The sequence below is a fragment of the Barbus barbus genome (assembly GCF_936440315.1).
Source record: "Barbus barbus genome assembly, chromosome: 15".
Classification (NCBI taxonomy): domain Eukaryota; kingdom Metazoa; phylum Chordata; class Actinopteri; order Cypriniformes; family Cyprinidae; genus Barbus; species Barbus barbus.
The window spans coordinates 14354445-14373986 of NC_136743.1; the positions used below are offsets into that span (position 1 = coordinate 14354445).

A 19542-nucleotide genomic window follows, 5' to 3' on the forward strand; every position below is an offset into this window, starting at 1 on the left:
TAAACTTAAACACCACAACAACTGTCTTACTATTAATAAGCATAAAAAGTCAATGGTAATCGTGAATATGTGTTCCATACTGAAGTGTTTCTGTTTTTAATGAAAAAGTAAAAAACTATTTATTTTTTTCTCAAAATTTTACAAGACAGAATTGTTTTAGAGTGAGAAGAGGAATGTTGATTTAAAATGTTGGCATGTTGAAATCAATCAATTAATTAATCCATGTATAAATATGTACAACAAAAATAAATCCTGCAAAAAAGGACCTTAATAATGTTATAACCTTATAACCTTTTTAATCATTGTTAATTTTCATTACTATTAGTATATTAGTATATTTATATAATTCATAATAGTACTATTAATAATATTTCTATGTATTATTGATATATCTGCCTGGACTTATAGTGTCTGGCATTATATTAGGGTTTTACATAATAAAAACAACAGCATGTTGTGCAGGTCCATCAACATGTGTTTTTGTGTGTGTGAGTGAGTGGCAGTTTCTCTCTGCAAATGATGACGTTGTAGGATGTGACAGCATATGAAATGCACAACAAGTTTATAGTTACAATATGTCTCCTTCCATTTAAATGTAATATATATATTTTTTTCAGATGGAAAAATGCAGTTTTACAAATGCTAGAAACATGTTTTTCGAAGGAAAGATTGCTATCAAAAAGTACGCCTAGGTTCCTAGCTGATGACGAAGAATTTACAGAGCAGCCATCAAGTATTAGACAGTGATCTAGGTTATTACATGCAAAAGTTTTTTGTCTAAATATTAACACCTCTGTTTTTTTTCTGAATTTAGCAGTAAGAAATTGCTAGTCATTCAGTTTTTGATATCAACTATACATTCCGTTAGTTTTGCAAATGGGTAAGTTTCATCGGGTCGCGAAGAAATATAGAGCTGAGTATCATCAGCATAACAGTGAAAGCTAACACCGTCTTTTCTAATGATATCTCCCAAGGGTAACATGTAAAGCGTGAAAAGTAAGGGGCCTAGTACTGAGCCTTGAGGTACTCCATAATGCACTTGTGATTGGTATGATACCTCTTCATTTACTGCCGCGAATTGATGGCAGTCAGATAAGTAGGATTTGAACCATGTCAGTGCACTTCCTGTAATGCCAACATAATTTTCTAGTCTATTTAAAAGAATAACAGTATGGTGTCACAATATAAATGAGACGGACAAGTCGAGTGCAAGGCAATTGGAGTTTCTTTTATTGTGATAGGCAGAATTAGCCAGAACATTAACAGTCACTGGAAGCTCACTTAACTGAAGTCAACAACTCTTAATTCAGTATCTCCTCCAGAATAGTCTAAACGAAACTTAAAAGTCCAAGCAGGTAAATCCAGCAGGCAAACCAGCAGGTCAGTATAACAGGTAAGTGCAGGACATAAAGATCAGGATTCAGTGGGTAAGTAAGGAGCCACAGAGGAGCTTGCAACCTCGAAACCTGCTGAGTGAATGAGCTGAATATCCTTCTAAGCAGTGCAGTTAAGTGATTGCAGGTGGTGCTAATTAAAAGTATACGTGGCTGGCATGGCTGGTGATTCTGTGACATATAAATTCAGTATATTTATTACTTACTTAATGGAGAAGAGGAGAGAAGTATCCTCAGCTTGTCAGAGCTACTCACACTTACAGTTGGGCAAAAAAGTATTTAGTCAGCCACCAATTGTGCAAGTTCTCCCACTTAAAAAGATGAGAGGCCTGTAATTTGCATCAAAGGTACACTTCAACTATGAGAGACAGAATGGGGGGAAAGAATCCAGGAAATCACATTGTCTGATTTTTAAAGAATTTATTTGCAAATTATGGTGGAAAAATAAGTATTTGGTCAATAACAAAAGTTAATCTCAATACTTTGTTATATACCCTTTGTTGGCATTGACAGAGGTCAAACGTTTTCTGCAAGTCTTCACAAGGTTTTCACACACTGTTGCTGGTATTTTGGCCCATTCCTCCATGCAGATCTCCTCTAGAGCAGTGATGTTTTGGGGCTGTCGCTGGGCAACACGGACTTTCAACTCCCTCCAAAGATTTTCTATGGGGTTGAGATCTGGAGACTGGCTAGGCCACTGCAGGACCTTGAAATGCTTCTTACGAAGCCGTTCCTTCGTTGCCCGGGCGGTGTGTTTGGGATCATTGTCATGCTGAAAGACCCAGCCACGTTTCATCTTCAATGCCCTAGCTGATGGAAGGAGGTTTTCACTCAAAATCTCACGATACATGGCCCCATTCATTCTTTCCTTTACACGGATCAGTCGTCCTGGTCCCTTTGCAGAAAAACAGCCCCAAAGCATGATGTTTCCACCCCCACGCTTCACAGTAGGTATGGTGTTCTTTGGATGCAACTCAGCATTATTTCTCCTCCAAACACGACGAGTTGAGTTTTTACCAAAAAGTTATATTTTGGTTTCATCTGACCATATGACATTCTCCCAATCCTCTTCTGGATCATCCAAATGCTCTCTAGCAAACTTCAGATGGGCCCGGACATGTACTGGCTTAAGCAGTTCTTGCTCACCATTCTTGTGATCATTTTGACCCCACGGGGTGAGATCTTGCGTGGAGCCCCAGATCGAGGGAGATTATCAGTGTTCTTGTATGTCTTCCATTTTCTAATAATTGCTCCCATAGTTGATTTCTTCACACCAAGCTGCTTGCCTATTGCAGATTCAGTCTTCCCAGCCTGGTGCAGGTCTACAATTTTGTTTCTGGTGTCCTTCGACAGCTCTTTGGTCTTGGCCATAGTGGAGTTTGGAGTGTGACTGTTTGAGGTTGTGGACAGGTGTCTTTTATACTGATAACGAGTTCAAACAGGCGCCATTAATACAGGTAACGAGTGGAGGACAGAGGAGCCTCTTAAAGAAGAAGTTACAGGTCTGTGAGAGCCAGAAATCTTGCTTGTTTGTAGGTGACCAAATACTTATTTTACCGAGGAATTTACAAATGAATTAATTAAAAATCATACAATGTGATTTCATGGATTATTTTCCCCCATTCTGTCTCTCATAGTTGAAGTGTACCTATGATGAAAATTACAGGCCTCTCTCATCTTTTTAAGTGGGAGAACTTGCACAATTGGTGGCTGACTAAATACTTTTTTGCCCAGCTGTAAATGTGATCAAAAAACAAAAAATATAATTTTTAAATTATTTAATTCTTCAATTTAAAATCATTTACCTGTTGGGAGTGTGTTGACACTCTGTGTAGTTGGATTGCTGAGCGCCAGAAAATCAGTAATGAGGTGTTTTGACAGTTACACAAAGAACGATTTCAACATAAAAGTGTTCCTTGGGATGCTTAGGTTCTAAATAGAAACGTTACCACTCCCGGCTCTGTGTGGATTAATTCACATCTATTTTCATAGCTCTTTTGACAATACATATTATTTCAAAGCAGCTTAACAGGAAATGTATTAAAATATTTTAAAGAAGTGTGGAGTACTGGGCTGTGCTGCCATATTCTGTGGTAAATTTGCTTACTAGCATGAAGGGTCTTAAATCTTTACCAGAAAAAAAAAAACAATCCTGTAATTCAACAAGGTTAACGTGTGGCAGGGTTAAAAATGACATGATTTGGAGGGAGGCAGTTTTTGACAATAGGGCCTACCTTAAGTTTTCTTTTTAAATAATTTTTATTCAAGTGCCCTCGGGTCAAGTCAACTCATGTTTTTATTTATTGTATTAGTATTATTATTATTACAATCATTTTGTGTGTGTGTGTGTGTGTGTGTTATGTATTATACTGGTATTCCCTAAGTCATGGGGTCCAAATGTCAACACCGGTATTACAACTTTGACTTGGTTGGGATTTTTTTTGTCCCTATGAGTAAACAAGCATATGATTGACGAAAGTTATTACAAAAAGAAAGTTAATTTTGGACATGCAATTCCCTTTTCTACCAGTAGGGGTAAAATGGAAGGTTGTGAAAAATGTCCACTGCCCCCCTCTATTGATGGACACTGGTCTCATGTCTCTATCTTCCTGATGACGAAAGTTATTACAAAAAGAAGGATAATTTTGGAAATGTAATTCCCTTTTCTACCAGTAGGGGTAAAATGGAAGGTTTTGAAAGATGTCCACTGTCCCCCTCTATTGATGGACACTGGTCTCATGTCTCTATCTTTCTGCTGATGAAAGTTATTACAAAAAGAATATTAATTTTGGACATGCAATTCCCTTTTCTACCAGTAGGGGTAAAATGGAAGGTTGTGAAAGATGTCCACTGTCCCCCTCTATTGATTGACATTAGTCTCATGTTTCTATCTTCCTGATGACGAAAGTTATTAAAAAAAGAAAGTTAATTTTGGACATGCAATTCCCTTTTCTACCAGTAGGGGTAAAATGGAAGGTTGTGAAAGATGTCCACTACCCCCCTCTATTGATGGACACTGGTCTCATGTCTCTATCTTCCTGATGACGAAAGTTATTACAAAAAGAATGTTAATTTTGGACATGCAATTCCCTGTTCTACCAGTAGGGGTAAGAAGAAAGGTTGTGAAAAATGTCCACTGTCCCCCTCTATTGATGGACACTGGTCTCATGTCTCTATCTTCCTGATGACGAAAGTTATTACAAAAAGAAAGTTAATTTTGGACATGCAATTCCCTTTTCTACCAGTAGGGGTAAAATCGAAGGTTGTGAAAAATGTCCACTGCCCCCCTCTATTGATTGACATTAGTCTCATGTTTCTATCTTCCTGATGACGAAAGTTATTACAAAAAGACCGTTAATTTTAGACATGCAATTCCCTTTTCTACCAGTAGGGGTAAAATGGAAGGTTGTGAAAGATGTCCACTGCCCCCCTCTATTGATTGACATTAGTCTCATGTTTCTATCTTCCTGATGACGAAAGTTATTACAAAAAGAAAGTTAATTTTGGACATGCAATTCCCTTTTCTACCAGTAGGGGTAAATTGGAAGGTTGTGAAAGATGTCCACTGTCCCCCTCTATTGATGGACACTGGTCTCATGTCTCTATCTTTCTGCTGATGAAAGTTATTACAAAAAGAATATTAATTTTGGACATGCAATTCCCTTTTCTACCAGTAGGGGTAAAATGGAAGGTTGTGAAAGATGTCCACTGCCCCCCTCTATTGATGGACACTGGTCTCATGTCTATATCTTCCTGATGACGAAAGTTATTACAAAAAGAACGTTAATTTTAGACATGCAATTCCCTTTTCTACCAGTAGGGGTAAAATGGAAGGTTGTGAAAGATGTCCACTGCCCCCCTCTATTGATTGACATTAGTCTCATGTCTCTATCTTCCTGATGACGAAAGTTATTACAAAAAGTTTATTAATTTTGGACATGCAATTCCCTTTTCTACCAGTAGGGGTAAAATGGAAGGTTGTGAAAAATGTCCACTACCCCCCTCTATTGATGGACACAGGTCTCATGTCTCTATCTTCCTGATGACGAAAGTTATTACAAAAAGAAAGTTAATTTTGGACATGCAATTCCCTTTTCTACCAGTAGGGGTAAAATGGAAGGTTGTGAAAGATGTCCACTGCCCCCCTCTATTGATTGACATTAGTCTCATGTCTCTATCTTCCTGATGACGAAAGTTATTACAAAAAGTTTATTAATTTTGGACATGCAATTCCCTTTTCTACCAGTAGGGGTAAAATGGAAGGTTGTGAAAAATGTCCACTACCCCCCTCTATTGATGGACACAGGTCTCATGTCTCTATCTTCCTGATGACGAAAGTTATTACAAAAAGAAAGTTAATTTTGGACATGCAATTCCCTTTTCTACCAGTAGGGGTAAAATGGAAGGTTGTGAAAGATGTCCACTACCCCCCTCTATTGATGGACACTGGTCTCATGTCTCTATCTTCCTGCTGACGAAAGTTATTATAAAAAGTTTATTAATTTTGGACATGCAATTCCCTTTTCTACCAGTAGGGGTAAAATGGAAGGTTGTGAAAGATGTCCACTGCCCCCCTCTATTGATTGACATTAGTCTCATGTCTCTATCTTCCTGATGACGAAAGTTATTACAAAAAGAAAGTTAATTTTGGACATGCAATTCCCTTTTCTACCAGTAGGGGTAAGAAGAAAGGTTGTGAAAAATGTCCACTGTCCCCCTCTATTGATGGACACTGGTCTCATGTCTCTATCTTCCTGATGACGAAAGTTATTACAAAAAGAAAGTTAATTTTGGACATGCAATTCCCTTTTCTACCAGTAGGGGTAAAATCGAAGGTTGTGAAAAATGTCCACTGCCCCCCTCTATTGATTGACATTAGTCTCATGTTTCTATCTTCCTGATGACGAAAGTTATTACAAAAAGACCGTTAATTTTAGACATGCAATTCCCTTTTCTACCAGTAGGGGTAAAATGGAAGGTTGTGAAAGATGTCCACTGCCCCCCTCTATTGATTGACATTAGTCTCATGTTTCTATCTTCCTGATGACGAAAGTTATTACAAAAAGTTTATTAATTTTGGACATGCAATTCCCTTTTCTACCAGTAGGGGTAAAATGGAAGGTTGTGAAAGATGTCCACTGTCCCCCTCTATTGATGGACACTGGTCTCATGTCTCTATCTTTCTGCTGATGAAAGTTATTACAAAAAGAATATTAATTTTGGACATGCAATTCCCTTTTCTACCAGTAGGGGTAAAATGGAAGGTTGTGAAAGATGTCCACTGTCCCCCTCTATTGATGGACACTGGTCTCATGTCTCTATCTTTCTGCTGATGAAAGTTATTACAAAAAGAATATTAATTTTGGACATGCAATTCCCTTTTCTACCAGTAGGGGTAAAATGGAAGGTTGTGAAAGATGTCCACTGCCCCCCTCTATTGATGGACACTGGTCTCATGTCTATATCTTCCTGATGACGAAAGTTATTACAAAAAGAACGTTAATTTTAGACATGCAATTCCCTTTTCTACCAGTAGGGGTAAAATGGAAGGTTGTGAAAGATGTCCACTGCCCCCCTCTATTGATTGACATTAGTCTCATGTCTCTATCTTCCTGATGACGAAAGTTATTACAAAAAGTTTATTAATTTTGGACATGCAATTCCCTTTTCTACCAGTAGGGGTAAAATGGAAGGTTGTGAAAGATGTCCACTACCCCCCTCTATTGATGGACACTGGTCTCATGTCTCTATCTTCCTGCTGACGAAAGTTATTATAAAAAGTTTATTAATTTTGGACATGCAATTCCCTTTTCTACCAGTAGGGGTAAAATGGAAGGTTGTGAAAAATGTCCACTGCCCCCCTCTATTGATTGACACTGGTCTCATGTCTCTATCTTTCTGCTGATGAAAGTTATTACAAAAAGAATATTAATTTTGGACATGCAATTCCCTTTTCTACCAATAGGGGTAAAATGGAAGCTTGTGAAAAATGCCCACTGCCCCCCTCTATTGAATGGCACTGGTCTCATGTCTATAGGCCCTTTAACTGAGAAGCTATTACAAAAACACCACCCACTGAGCTATAGCAAAAAAAACGAAGAAAACTAGTACTTTCCCCACGGTCCCTTACTGAAAACTGCGCTCAGAACGATCTCTCCCGGCTTAATGCACATTGCGACGGCTTGTGCGGTGCAGTGCTCACTATATAGAGCGAAAATACTGAAAACGAAGGCTGTGAAACATGATCAGTTTTGTCCTTTTGGCGGTCATACCGTTTAGATTTTTTTAGAGCAAGTCGTTTTGAAGTTATTGGAGTTTATCGCCGAATGTGTCACGAATATCGAAAACAAAACCAACTTAACCCCGCTACGTTAGCAGGGGTCGTGTATCAGCTAACGTTAGCTGAGAAAATGCGAATTACAACTTCACTTAAAATATAGATGAGATTAACTAAACGTTTCGGTGGGTCTGGACACATCTTTTCAAAATAATTGGATAATATTTGTTATACGTCTTCAAAACAAACAAACAAACAAAATACTGAATGGATAGAGCCACTGACAAACTGCTAATGCAGAAAACAGCGGGTTGGAAAGGTAGCGCCTAGACTTTATGTTTAGTCAGACGTTGCTATACAGTTATCTGGTAATTATTTGTGAACCCGATAAGCAATAATTCTAGTAAAAATATTATAAATATATTTGACTTCTCGCTTACCTGCTGCCTCTGCTGTCAAATTGCTTCAAGACGTCACGGGATCAATGTCACGTGACGCTGTCATGTGAGAGGACCAGTGAATTAACCCTTTAAAGAGCACAATCTTTTCAGTCGCGAGGATTTTCATTGTTCATTTGAATCCGTTACTATGCGTTCACTGATTCGTTAGTGGTGCTTTTAAAGAAATGATGCTGTCACTGCCTTCTATGAAATGAACACTCATAGGGAACACCATGCAACGTCAAACACAGAAGAAATTTGAGTCGTGCTTTATAGAGAAATTTGAGGTATGATGACATAATATAGGCCTACATCTGTAAATATATGTCCATACTTTCATTTAATATACATCTGTATATAATACAGCCATATTTATTTATATCAGTGGTTCTTCAACTTTTTGACTCCAAGCACCCCTGAACGAGAAATGAACTACAATAATAATAATTGAAATAATTCTAATTAAATAACATACATTTAAAAGTAAATAACTAAATTATATATATATATATATATATGGTAATTAAATAATTTTAATAGATTAATTATTGAATTAAAATTATTAAGTTTCAGAATGCCAGAAGTTTTAAGAGCTGGATGTTTTTCAAGGATCCCACTTTTTTTAACCAGTGAATTTACATTACTTTTCCAGTCATTCATGGTTTACTGGATAAGAAAAAAAAATATTTATTTAAATATTTTTTACTCAATTTCTACCCGATAAAATAGCTTGGCATTAGTATAAAAGGTATGTTTTTTTATTTACAACAACAATAGAAAATACATTATTTACATGACTTTGTATAGAAATCACACTTTTAGCACGTGGAAGTTAATGAAAGAGTAAAGAGTCGTCAAGTTAACCACATTTGACTGGTGAAGTTCTTATATATTGTACTCTATAAATGCATCCACTTTATTCAAAATGTTGCTCACACCACCACACGCTCATGGCTGTGAATGACAGGCGCACACATCCTGTGTTTAATCTGTCCTAAGCCTTTGAAGTGCACTAAACCACTGGGGGATCAGACTCTATGGGACATGCACAAGTGTAATCCCTTTTCTGCCCTGTTCACCAAGTGCTGCTCTCATTTGTTGTATTCTGTTTATGTTCCTTTTCTTAAGGTACCTGCTGCCCAGAGATGTGAAACTGCCGTGGATCATGAGAAACCTCATGCCTTTGGGACTTTGGAAATATGTTAGTTCTTTAACAACACGGAAAGGCTTTAGATGAGCTATGCCATGTAACAGAATCGTCTTAAAGTGGGAGGTCTGGCCCTCTTCTGTGGTACAGAACGTTCAGCTTTCTCCCTATTTGATGTGGGGGCAGATACGGCATCTCCTCTTGGCCTGTCGGCACGACGAGGGTTACTTTGCGACAGGAAGTTATGAAAATGAGGATGAGAATGATAATACGGAGGACAGATCAAAGGAGCCCATATCCTTTCAGGTAAGTCAGAGTGTGCACCAACCTGAATCATGCCAGCACTATTAATTATTTAAAGATAGCCATGCATGAGAGCCACAAGAGCTTTACAAAAGAGCATTTTGTCATTCTTACATGACAGCTAGATTGACTATGATGAGAAAGTACAGATTTTAACAGTAACAAATGCTTTCCATGTCCATAGACTTATATCAGTGGTTTCTGGGTGTTAATTATTGTCCATGGAGGCAGCTCTCTTTGATGTGATCAGGTTATTTCTAGAAGTCTTCCTGTCTGAAAACGGATAAGAGTATTTGACTAAATGATTGCATAATCAAGTAGGTGCAACACAATTTATGCAACACGGTTTGTTTAATAGGAATAGCTTCACACCAACAAGGTCTACACTGTAGGTTTTTGGTAAAATCTTATTTTTAAACACTTACATATCACAACAAACATCAAAAATACTTTGGCAGTTTATCTTCAGAATTAGAAGAGTGATTATCTAATATTTTGCAACACAGAAGTAAGCTAAAGCTATTTCTGTGGACATGCAAGACTTCCAATTCGTTAGTGCAGTAAACAGTAAAACTATTTGAGCTATGATCAAGTGTGTTTATTATTCAGAAAATAAGTTAAAATATTACGATAAGACATGCCAGTATGCAGTATCAAGCAGCATAACAAGCTGTTTTGTACAGCTAAAAATAACTGGATGCGGATGATACCGGAAGTCTCACACATTCAAGTTAAATGGGGGCACCAGCTCTTATGATAAAAATACACAATTTTATTTAACAGCTTTACAGAAATGAATGTCAATGTTTATAAAACCTTTATTTGTTAAAGTCCACATCTAAGGCTGGGTGATAGGATTGGCTGCACATTAATGTAATTATAACATTTAAGTTGGATGTATAATAGTTGTTAACTGAAGTTAACAATCTGTTTTGAGGTGATATTGAGGATTAATAATTGTATGGTTTGGGTTAAAATACAAGTTTGGTGTAGTCACAAATCTTGTTAATATTATGTAATGTGTGTCGTTGCCATATTTAAAATGCCACATATCATGGTTTAAGTTTTTGAGCATGTCACCCACTACTAAGCAGTTCAAGAAGGTAATTGAAAGTCATCTTTAGTCCCCTAGTGTGCAAGCCATTGTGGCAGGGAACAGAAAACTTTATTTAATGCTGGATAATGAAAAAAAAATAAAAACTTGAGAGACACCAGGGTGCCAGTCCTCCTCGGGCTATACAGTTCAAATGTAATTTCAGTAGATTTGTTGATAGGAACATGGCTCTGAAATCTAACTATGTCTTTAATATGCTGAAATATTGCACTGAAGTCATGCTTTTTCTCTTAAAATGATTGTTCACCAAAACATTTATATGATTTACTCACCCTCGTTTCGTTCTAAAACTATGTAACTTACATTCTTCCGTGGATCACAAACAGAGAATTTTTTATAAGGTTCCAATTTGTCCATAAAGTTAGTGATGTCCAACACAACACTGAACCCCAAGGAGTTTAATGTATAGACAAAAAAAGTTTGAAATGACACAAGAGTGTCATTTCCGTTTGAGGTGAACTATCACTTAATTAGATCTTATAAGTGGTTGCAATAAATATCATTCAGACACAACAGGTACACTGCCGATATGCAAAATGTAGTTTTTAAAACATGTTTTTGTTTTTAGGCTTTTGGTGGCAGATTACACAGAATATCTGAAAAAAAGGTCAGGAGATACTTATTTTTCTGAATTGGCTGTGCTGATTATATAGTATGACCTATCACACTCATAATTGTGAAACATCTGAGTAAATGTGACAGGTTTTTCTAGACTGAGCCCTACATACAGTAGTTGCCCTCTGACATCTTCAGCATGTTGGATGGAAATTAGACAGTCTCTTTTAGTTATTAAATGATGTCAGAGGAAAAATGACAGTTTCGGATTCAGAGCTTGTTCTCATTGAATGGAACACTTTCTATTCACTTTTAATTTCAAGATTAAAAAGCTCTTTGCTAGATGATGTCATAGAGAGTTTAATATAGAACACCTGACTGGCCTTGAAACTTACAGCCGTGGACATGTGGTGTATTTTTTAATGAATGTCTTAAATTCACATAAGAGAAACTCTAATGGCCTTCATGGAGATCAATTTGAAAATGGCATGAACCTTAAGACCAGCTTTTGCTCTCCTAGAGAGTTCTCGGTTTGTGTTTTTCCTGACCTTTCTTTTTCAAAGGTCAGAAAGAACAGTTCAGCACCGCTATTGGCATTAAGGTATTGGTTTTGATGCAAAATCATTTCATAACAGACCTTTCACTTTTTATAAGAATATGTATTAGAGTTACAGAAATCCTGCACTTGGCCACAGAATGCCAATAAACAGTCACATAACAAAATACATACACACTCCTGAAGAAATCTAAAGAATTGCATGATAGTCATATCTAATCCATAACTCTGAAGAAACCCAGTGACTATATGTCAATTGTAAAGAGTATAAACGTATTGCTTTACTGATGCAATTATATGTCCTCTTGACTATGTATTTTGATTTCCATCTGGAAGGCTACTGTTTGCACAAAAAATAAGCACACCAAGAAGAATGTTTTCGGATATCTAATGTTTGTTTAAACATAAAACGTTTCATCTGTCATGGATGCAGCAGTTTAAGCCAGCGTTTGCGTTTTTAGAAGGTGCTGGAACACACAGTAAGCAAATGTTCTTGGTGCTTGTTTGAGCTGTCGTTCCCTGTTTCTGAATGTGCTGGTGGTAATCCAGGTGATAATTTATATTTAGTCTAAGACTGTTTTGAACATTGACTATCACTACTTGTTTTACAACATTATTTCAAAACAGGCCACAACCTAAAATCAATAGACTTTAAAGCAAACTAAAAGAATGATCAGAACTGATATCTAGTGATGCAAATGAATTTAAAATATGCAGCCCTAGCCATTAAACTAGTTATTTGGGAAAAGGTAGACCTATACAAGCGGTCAAATAGTACCACCTAGTGTTTGCAATGAGCTGTGCCTCTCCCACTCTCTTCTCCCACACAGCGGTCTGATGTCATGACTCTATCTCTATATATATACTCAGTTTGCGGCTGAATGCAAATGATCATAATTGATGGACAACTATGCCCGTTAAAAGGCATCAGTAATCCGCCGCCAACAAAAGAAAAGAAAAAAAAAAAATGGAAAACGAAGCCCGTGCATCAATTCATAATAATCTTGTGAAACTTTTTTGCCTGTTGACGTGTTTTAATGTCGGTAAATAATTTCACCTCCACCAATGCATCTAATATTCTGTTTCCATGTTACGAAAATTAGCCATGGTTTTAACACGAACAAAACCAAAAATCATTATTCTTGTAGCCACGGTAACAAGAAATTAACCATGGTTTTATTACTTCAAATAATAATTTACCAATAAGTATTAAGATAATATTTTTTTTGTGGTTATAAAAACAGACTTAAGCCAACAATAGCCTTTAAAATTACTTAAAATACATTATATAAAAACAATGAGGCAATAATGATAGTGATGGTTAATTAATAATTATATGGTTTCATAGAATAACACTGTTAAAATACATAATGTAGGCTAATACAAAATAAACAATTTATGTACATTACATGTTATTACAAATGCCTGCAAAGGGAGCCAAAGGCCTGGTAATTACCGCTGCTATACACTTACAGGACAATCAAATCCTCGTTTAGGGTATTGACCAAAACTTTAATTCAAATATCCATTTAATTTTTTATTTTTGGCCACCTTTTTGCCTCCTTAATTTCTTCAACAAAAAACATGTGGACATCACAACCCTTACAAAAATTAACCATGATTTAATCGTAGTAAAACTGCTTAATTTTCTTTTGCATGATTTCTGAATGCTTGAGACTATATCAAATCATTCAGACAACTGTATTAATAAAGTCATAACCATAGGTAACTGTCTAGAGCTACAATTAGAATTTGTAAATAATGCAAATTATTTATTTATTTTAATATTTTATTAAAGTTCTATTTTGACCCCTTTAGTAGGTGTTTTTTTCTTTTCTTCCATAATATTTGAGGGAGGGGGGCACAACAATACAATCCTGCTTAGGGCACCCATTTGGCCAGCAGCGGCCCTGCATATACTACATTTAGATGTTTAGTTTCACGTTTCTAATTCATTCCCGATGGATATTAATTATTTGCATCACCTTTAAATACGGCGTTTCTGATATGCACAGCAGACTCGTCTTTGATGCCTTACTCACATTTGGTTTTTCCAGTAATTCCGCTCACAGCTCCAGCAGATGTCAGTAATGGCCTAGAAATCCCAATGAAAGGCCGTAGACCAGCAAAGATGGTAATCACGACTGTATGCGACTGCTAATTATGTCTGCAAATGAACACGTCATGTGGTTGGGTTAAAGTCATAAGCGTTTTCACATCATCCTATAACCGTTCTCATGCCTACAATATAACGTGTTATACCATTATATTTGGTATTTCATTGCACGATGTTTATTTGTATGCTTTTGCTTGCTATAAACTATTGATGCGAATTCAGGACCATGGACAGAGTCAGTTCTGCTGCGTCCGCCTCTATTCTGCTGTCACCGAGATTTGATCCAAACAGCTTCTCAATCTATAAACCATATTAAAGAATTAATAAATGAGCATGCTTTAGGTAAAAAGTGGGAAGAGGCTGGTAATTTGAGAACTTTGAATATTCCATGTAAAAATAAAAAAAATATTCCAACGATATCAGCTGCATGCTGTTACAATAATAACATTACTAATTTCAGAGATTAAAGAATTGGGTAGTTTCAGATCAAATGCCTTAGTTATTCACACTGAAATAATAAATTGATTGTTTTCCAGTCTTCACTTGCACAAAATCAACATACTGATATTCCAAATGTTTTTATGAGGAAAGAGCCATGTCTTGCTCCTGTCTATTCTGTTTTCAATATTATTATTATTATTTATTTATTCATTTATTTATTTGAATAATTTAGTGAATGTTTATTACATTCTTGTGAAACGCACAAGTTTCATCCAAGAGTGCAACATAATCTACTATGTCACCAGTGACTCCTTGAAATAACTCCATTTCATAAGGGAACCTCCTTATGATATTACTGGGCGCGGGTCTTCCTCATATTTTAAGTCCATGGTCCACCATAAACCCGTCAGTCACATGCTATGACACATTATTGACACCTCATGTGAGGCGCACAGGGACACAATCGGTCTGCATGACCACTCATTTGATTGGTGGCAGTGTGAAACCTAGCCATCCTCCTCCATTAAACACCAAAACAATATAAGCGTCTTATTTATTAGGCTATAAGCTGGCGTTTGTGACTTGTTTTCTTGACAAACCTCATGCGGATGCGTGGCGTTGGGCATGTAAAGAATTTGAAAGTAAGAACCGCAGGAGTGCAGGAAAACATTTAAATATGTCGTATTTCACCGTTAGATGTAAGTGCATCATGAATCAGTGACATCCAGAGGATTTACGCTACCACCGCCACAGCTAGCGAGAGACACGCATGCGCATTGTCAAAAAACAGCCGGTCTTTAAAAAAAATCCTTATGCCAGCGGATGTAATCAAGGAAAAGAATATATCTTATCTCTGGGCATACATGGTGAAATTGTAAGTATGGGGATCCTAAGTTGTTTTTAAATATACAGGGTATCCGTGGAGAAAACAACCTTTGATTTTGATTGTTGAAGATGGCATGTCATGTTTGACAGAAATGTCTTTTCGATGGTTGTCCTGGGCGATAAAGAGATATTGTAGCTGGGCTTCATGGTGGCACTTTGCAATGCGAGGATATGCGATTGAAATGGCTTTTGATTTTTCCCAGTGCGCCCCATCTTTAAGGATGCGGTACACATTTAAAGCTCTAATATTCATTTTTTTTGTCTGTTCTGCTTCGGTAAAATCTAGCAGACCATATCAGGCTTTTCTGTGAGCCAGTGTAATCATAATCGTTTGCTAGTCGTGAAATCATGCAGACAAAAATTCAGCAAATTACCAAATAATTTTTTTTTAAATCGTGTATATTACCATCAATCACGGCGCGAGCATTTCTTATGCACCGCGGCTGTGATCACTGATGAAGGGATCCGACTGCAGCTAGATGCGTGCTGCGCCCCCTCCTACCTCCTACCCCCAAATATTCCAACATCTTCCAGCGCAAGGGAGGAATTTGATTCCACGATTCTTTGGAATGAACACAGCAAGATCAAAACTATTGATCAGGAGTCATTTAATAATTATAACTCGTACCTGATTGCATTGATAAAGACAGCTCAGTACAGGAACAGGTACACATTTGCTTCAAATAACCTTCGGTTTTTATCCAATGTATGGTTTGTTTGAACCCCAAAGCCAGGTTATTTAAATCAGTGCAGACATCAAATAGAGAAAACCCACCCACATGGCAACAAGTCTAAATTTATTGTGCTGTAGGCCTAAGCATGTTTGCAGAATGAGAAGCACTGTAACACTGAATTTGATGATTGTGTTATGATAATAAGCTATTTCATCAACATGCTTATGATTCAGATATGGTAGAAACTGTAATCCATCAGTTATTAGTTGTACAGGTTGACTTTAATAGTGAAAAAATGACTTTTTCCACAAAAAATATAGAAAGACAAAAAAAGTGTTTATGTATGGGTTGAATGCATTTATTCAAATCAGCTGTGGAGAGAAATAAGTATGACCTGACATGTTAGGTCATGTTAGTGTTCGTGACATGCTAGGACATTTTGGTTTCTGGTAAAGTTAAAACATGTCTTCTTCACCCAATTTCTATGTGAATTGAGCATCTTGGGGGTTGCCATCCATCCTTTTATTTTCTAGCATGGTCAGTTAATGGAAGTCACTTTCGTGCATAATTGCTGTTTCGTTAAAAGCATTATTTTCTCCTTTGGAAACCACAAAATGTTTAAGTGGACTTGAAGAAAATAACTTCCTCTGATATCTAAACCACATTTATTTGTTGAGCCATTAATTCATCCCGTTGATCTCTGTGGCTGCAGTTGCATTGGCTCCGTCTCAGTTGCATCCTGTTTCCTGCAGCCCATGGGATCAGAGCGGATGGAGATGCGAAAGAGGCAGATGTCGGTGCAGCAGGAGTCGGTGGCGGGCACCACAGCACCGGCGCAAAACGAGCAGCCCAGCCAGGGGAACCGTGGCTCCAACGCCTGCTGCTTCTGTTGGTGCTGTTGCTGCAGCTGCTCCTGGTAGGAGTTTTTCTTTCGTTACTCTGCTAATGTGAGATCTTATCTAACAAGGTTCATTTCTGGCCAAACTAATGGCCAGGAAATCACTGTATTATAAGAAAATAATTGCATTAGACAAGATTATTACTTATCTTCACTACAGTAAATATACCTGGAATATTGCTTAGATGTGATTTAAGTACTGTTTTTGCTGATTCCGCAAGTATGATGTCATTTTTACTGAAGTGTCTGAGATCCCAAGACATCTGCTTTGAAAAACGCCAGAGCTCTTGATATTCTGGTTGTGAGCTTATAATGAGCACCAGTTCCAGTTATAAACTGAAAACATTGAGCAGGTGAAAGATACTCCAAGCCAAGGCTTCCTTAATGCCTACTGTCTTGGGATCATGATGTGTTTACTACCTTGCAGTCTCACTGTTAGGAATGAAGACAGAGATGAGAGGAACCGGAGAGCTTCGTATGATTTTAAAGCAGAGGGGGATGCAGACTTCGAGGAAAGGTCAGTCATTCCAGCCTTTTATTGAAAGAGTTCTAGAAAAAGTACAAAAAAAGTAAGTTACAGGTAATTAAAAAATAAATAAATAAATAAAAAACTGACATATTGGCTAGCTACAATGTTATGTTAATTAGGTGTAATTTGATATTCATATGTAAAAATAAATAAATAAAAACCAAGCATTTGCTGTAATCCAAAAAAAGGCTTTTATAGCTTCATAATCTAAATTGTTTGCGAAGTTATTTTAATTTTGTTTTATTAAAAAAAATAATAATAATTACTATAGTTTTGCAAGATGCAACTTTCTGAGAAATTACACATGCGATATTCTTTATTTTATTTAAATTAATTGCTGTAGTTTTGTGAGATGCAACGTTCTGAGAAATTACACATGAAATAATCTTTATTTTTATTTAAATTAATTACTTTTGTTCTGTAGGATGCAACTTTCTGACAAATTACCCCAAAATATTCTTTATTTTTATTCAAACAAATTATTGTTTTACTGTAGGATACAACTTTTTGACAAATTACCCCAAAATATTCTGTTTTTATTTAAATGAATTAATATTTTTCTCTAGGATGCAACTTTCTGTTAAATTACCCCAAAATACTCTCTTCAAAATAGTTTTTATTTAAATGAATTATTATAGTTCTGTAACATTCATACAACATATATATATATATTCTGACAAAATACACCTAAAATATTTTTGCTGTAACAGTATTTCCTGAAAGAAAAATGAAGGATAGGGAAAAAACTGTTACTGATGCGTTTGTTGCTAAAATTGACCAAGATGACTCTGTTTTTTGGCAGTCCAAAACCGACTGCGGAGGAGGTCTGCTTGTGGGGGCAATCTTTCGACAAACTGATGGACTGCCCCACTGGAAGAAGTGCCTTCCGGCAGTTTCTGCGCACCGAATTCAGTGAGGAAAACATGCTCTTCTGGTTGGCCTGCGAGGAATTCAGTAAGGAATCCAATAAGAGCATCATCGAGGAGAAGGCACGGATAATATATGAAGACTATATCTCTATCCTCTCACCCAAAGAGGTGAGACAACACATCAGCACGTCTAGGAACAACCTAATCACATTTCCTGTATAATCAGGGTGATTAATATTCTTGTTTTTTGGGCTTTTTTTCAGGTGAGCCTCGACTCTAGAGTACGAGAGGTTATAAACAGGAACATGCTGGAGCCGACATCCCACACGTTTGATGATGCCCAGCTCCAGATATACACACTAATGCAAAGAGACTCGTATCCGCGGTTCATGAACTCACCGGTATACAAAAACCTGATTAAGACAGTCTCTGAGCAGTTGGTGGAATCTTAGATCTCTGTGATCCTGGTCGAATGCCCCCTCCCTATCTTTTGTTTGTTACCTTTTCTTGTGTAGAATATGTTTAAAAGGACCTCAGTATGGGTCCTCCCAGGGATTTTAACGCTATAGCGATCTGTACCTGAAAAAAGACGCTCAGGTCTCCAGGTCACTGGATTTAAAAAAAAAAAAATGTCTCAAATTTCCTGAGGGCTCAATACCACAAGTACTGCTAAAGATCAGCTTATCAAAAGATGCTCCAAAGGATTATCAGTGCGTTTCGATGTTTTTAAGAAAATAATCTCTTTTATTTGTGTTGAAGTTTTTTTTATTGTTTTTAATTATTATTTTTTTTATTAATGTTCGAAGGAAGATGTGATACCAATCGTGGGCTATATACAGTATATACAGTAGATATATTTATGAATTTGTATTATATTTCTTCAAGCTTTTTTTTCTTGTGTTACAATATTTAAAGAAAAGGGAATTATGGGTAACAAGTATTGCCCGTTTATGAAAAATGCGTATGAGAATCAAAGCTCAAGTCAAGGCAACACTTCAGCTCTACTCACGGGACCCCTGTTGTAAACAGTATTGTTTCAGCTACTTTATTAAATAACCCCTATTATAATGACTTGGCATCTCCAATGAGAAATCATCATTATCAGAAATTAGCACTGTCAAACAATTAATTGTGATTAATCGCATCCAAAATAAAACTGTGTACTGTGTATATTTATTATGTATATATAAAGAGACACACATAAAGGCATATATTTAAGAAAAATATTTTACGTTTATATATTTATAATTTATATGAATATAAATATATACACGTACATATTTTCTAAATATATGCCTTTATGTGTGTCTCTTTATATATACATAATAATAAATATACACAGTA

General features: G+C 36.5%; 2 protein-coding genes across 5 annotated transcripts in view; one reads left to right on the forward strand and one right to left on the reverse strand.

Moving 5' to 3' along the window:
* LOC306880846 (V-type proton ATPase subunit H-like) overlaps nt 1-8194 on the reverse strand; it is a 63705-nt gene extending 55511 nt beyond the window's left edge. For 2 of the 3 annotated variants that reach the window (XM_079434632.1, XM_079434633.1), the window contains exon 1: nt 8112-8173. The gene's annotated coding sequence lies outside the window, so the exon portion shown is untranslated. Of the gene's footprint in view, nt 1-8111 lie in introns of all 3 variants that reach the window. The other variant, XM_079434631.1, reaches the window with a different exon arrangement.
* A 931-nt stretch (nt 8195-9125) lies between these two features.
* On the forward strand, nt 9126-18815 carry LOC306881772 (regulator of G-protein signaling 20-like). Of its 2 annotated transcripts, none has more exons than XM_079436047.1 (5): nt 9126-9564; nt 16655-16818; nt 17171-17317; nt 18132-18366; nt 18462-18815. In XM_079436047.1, exons 1-5 carry the CDS (start codon nt 9352-9354, stop codon nt 18648-18650), a joined length of 948 nt encoding a protein of 315 aa, XP_079292173.1. In that variant the 5' UTR covers nt 9126-9351; the 3' UTR covers nt 18651-18815. The 2 variants fall into 2 exon arrangements, with proteins under 2 accessions (XP_079292173.1, XP_079292172.1); XM_079436046.1 differs by having other exon boundaries at nt 17240-17317.
* Nucleotides 18816-19542: the final 727 nt, after the last annotated feature.

Excerpts from the sequence above, each read along its gene's own strand:
- LOC306881772 (XM_079436047.1), top strand. The coding sequence starts at position 9,352 with ATGCCATGTAACAGAATCGTCTTAAAGTGGGAGGTCTGGCCCTCTTCT. Across the intron at positions 9,565-16,654 it reads AGGAGCCCATATCCTTTCAG|CCCATGGGATCAGAGCGGAT; the intron begins GTAAGTCAGAGT and ends TGTTTCCTGCAG. Across the intron at positions 18,367-18,461 it reads CTATCCTCTCACCCAAAGAG|GTGAGCCTCGACTCTAGAGT; the intron begins GTGAGACAACAC and ends GCTTTTTTTCAG.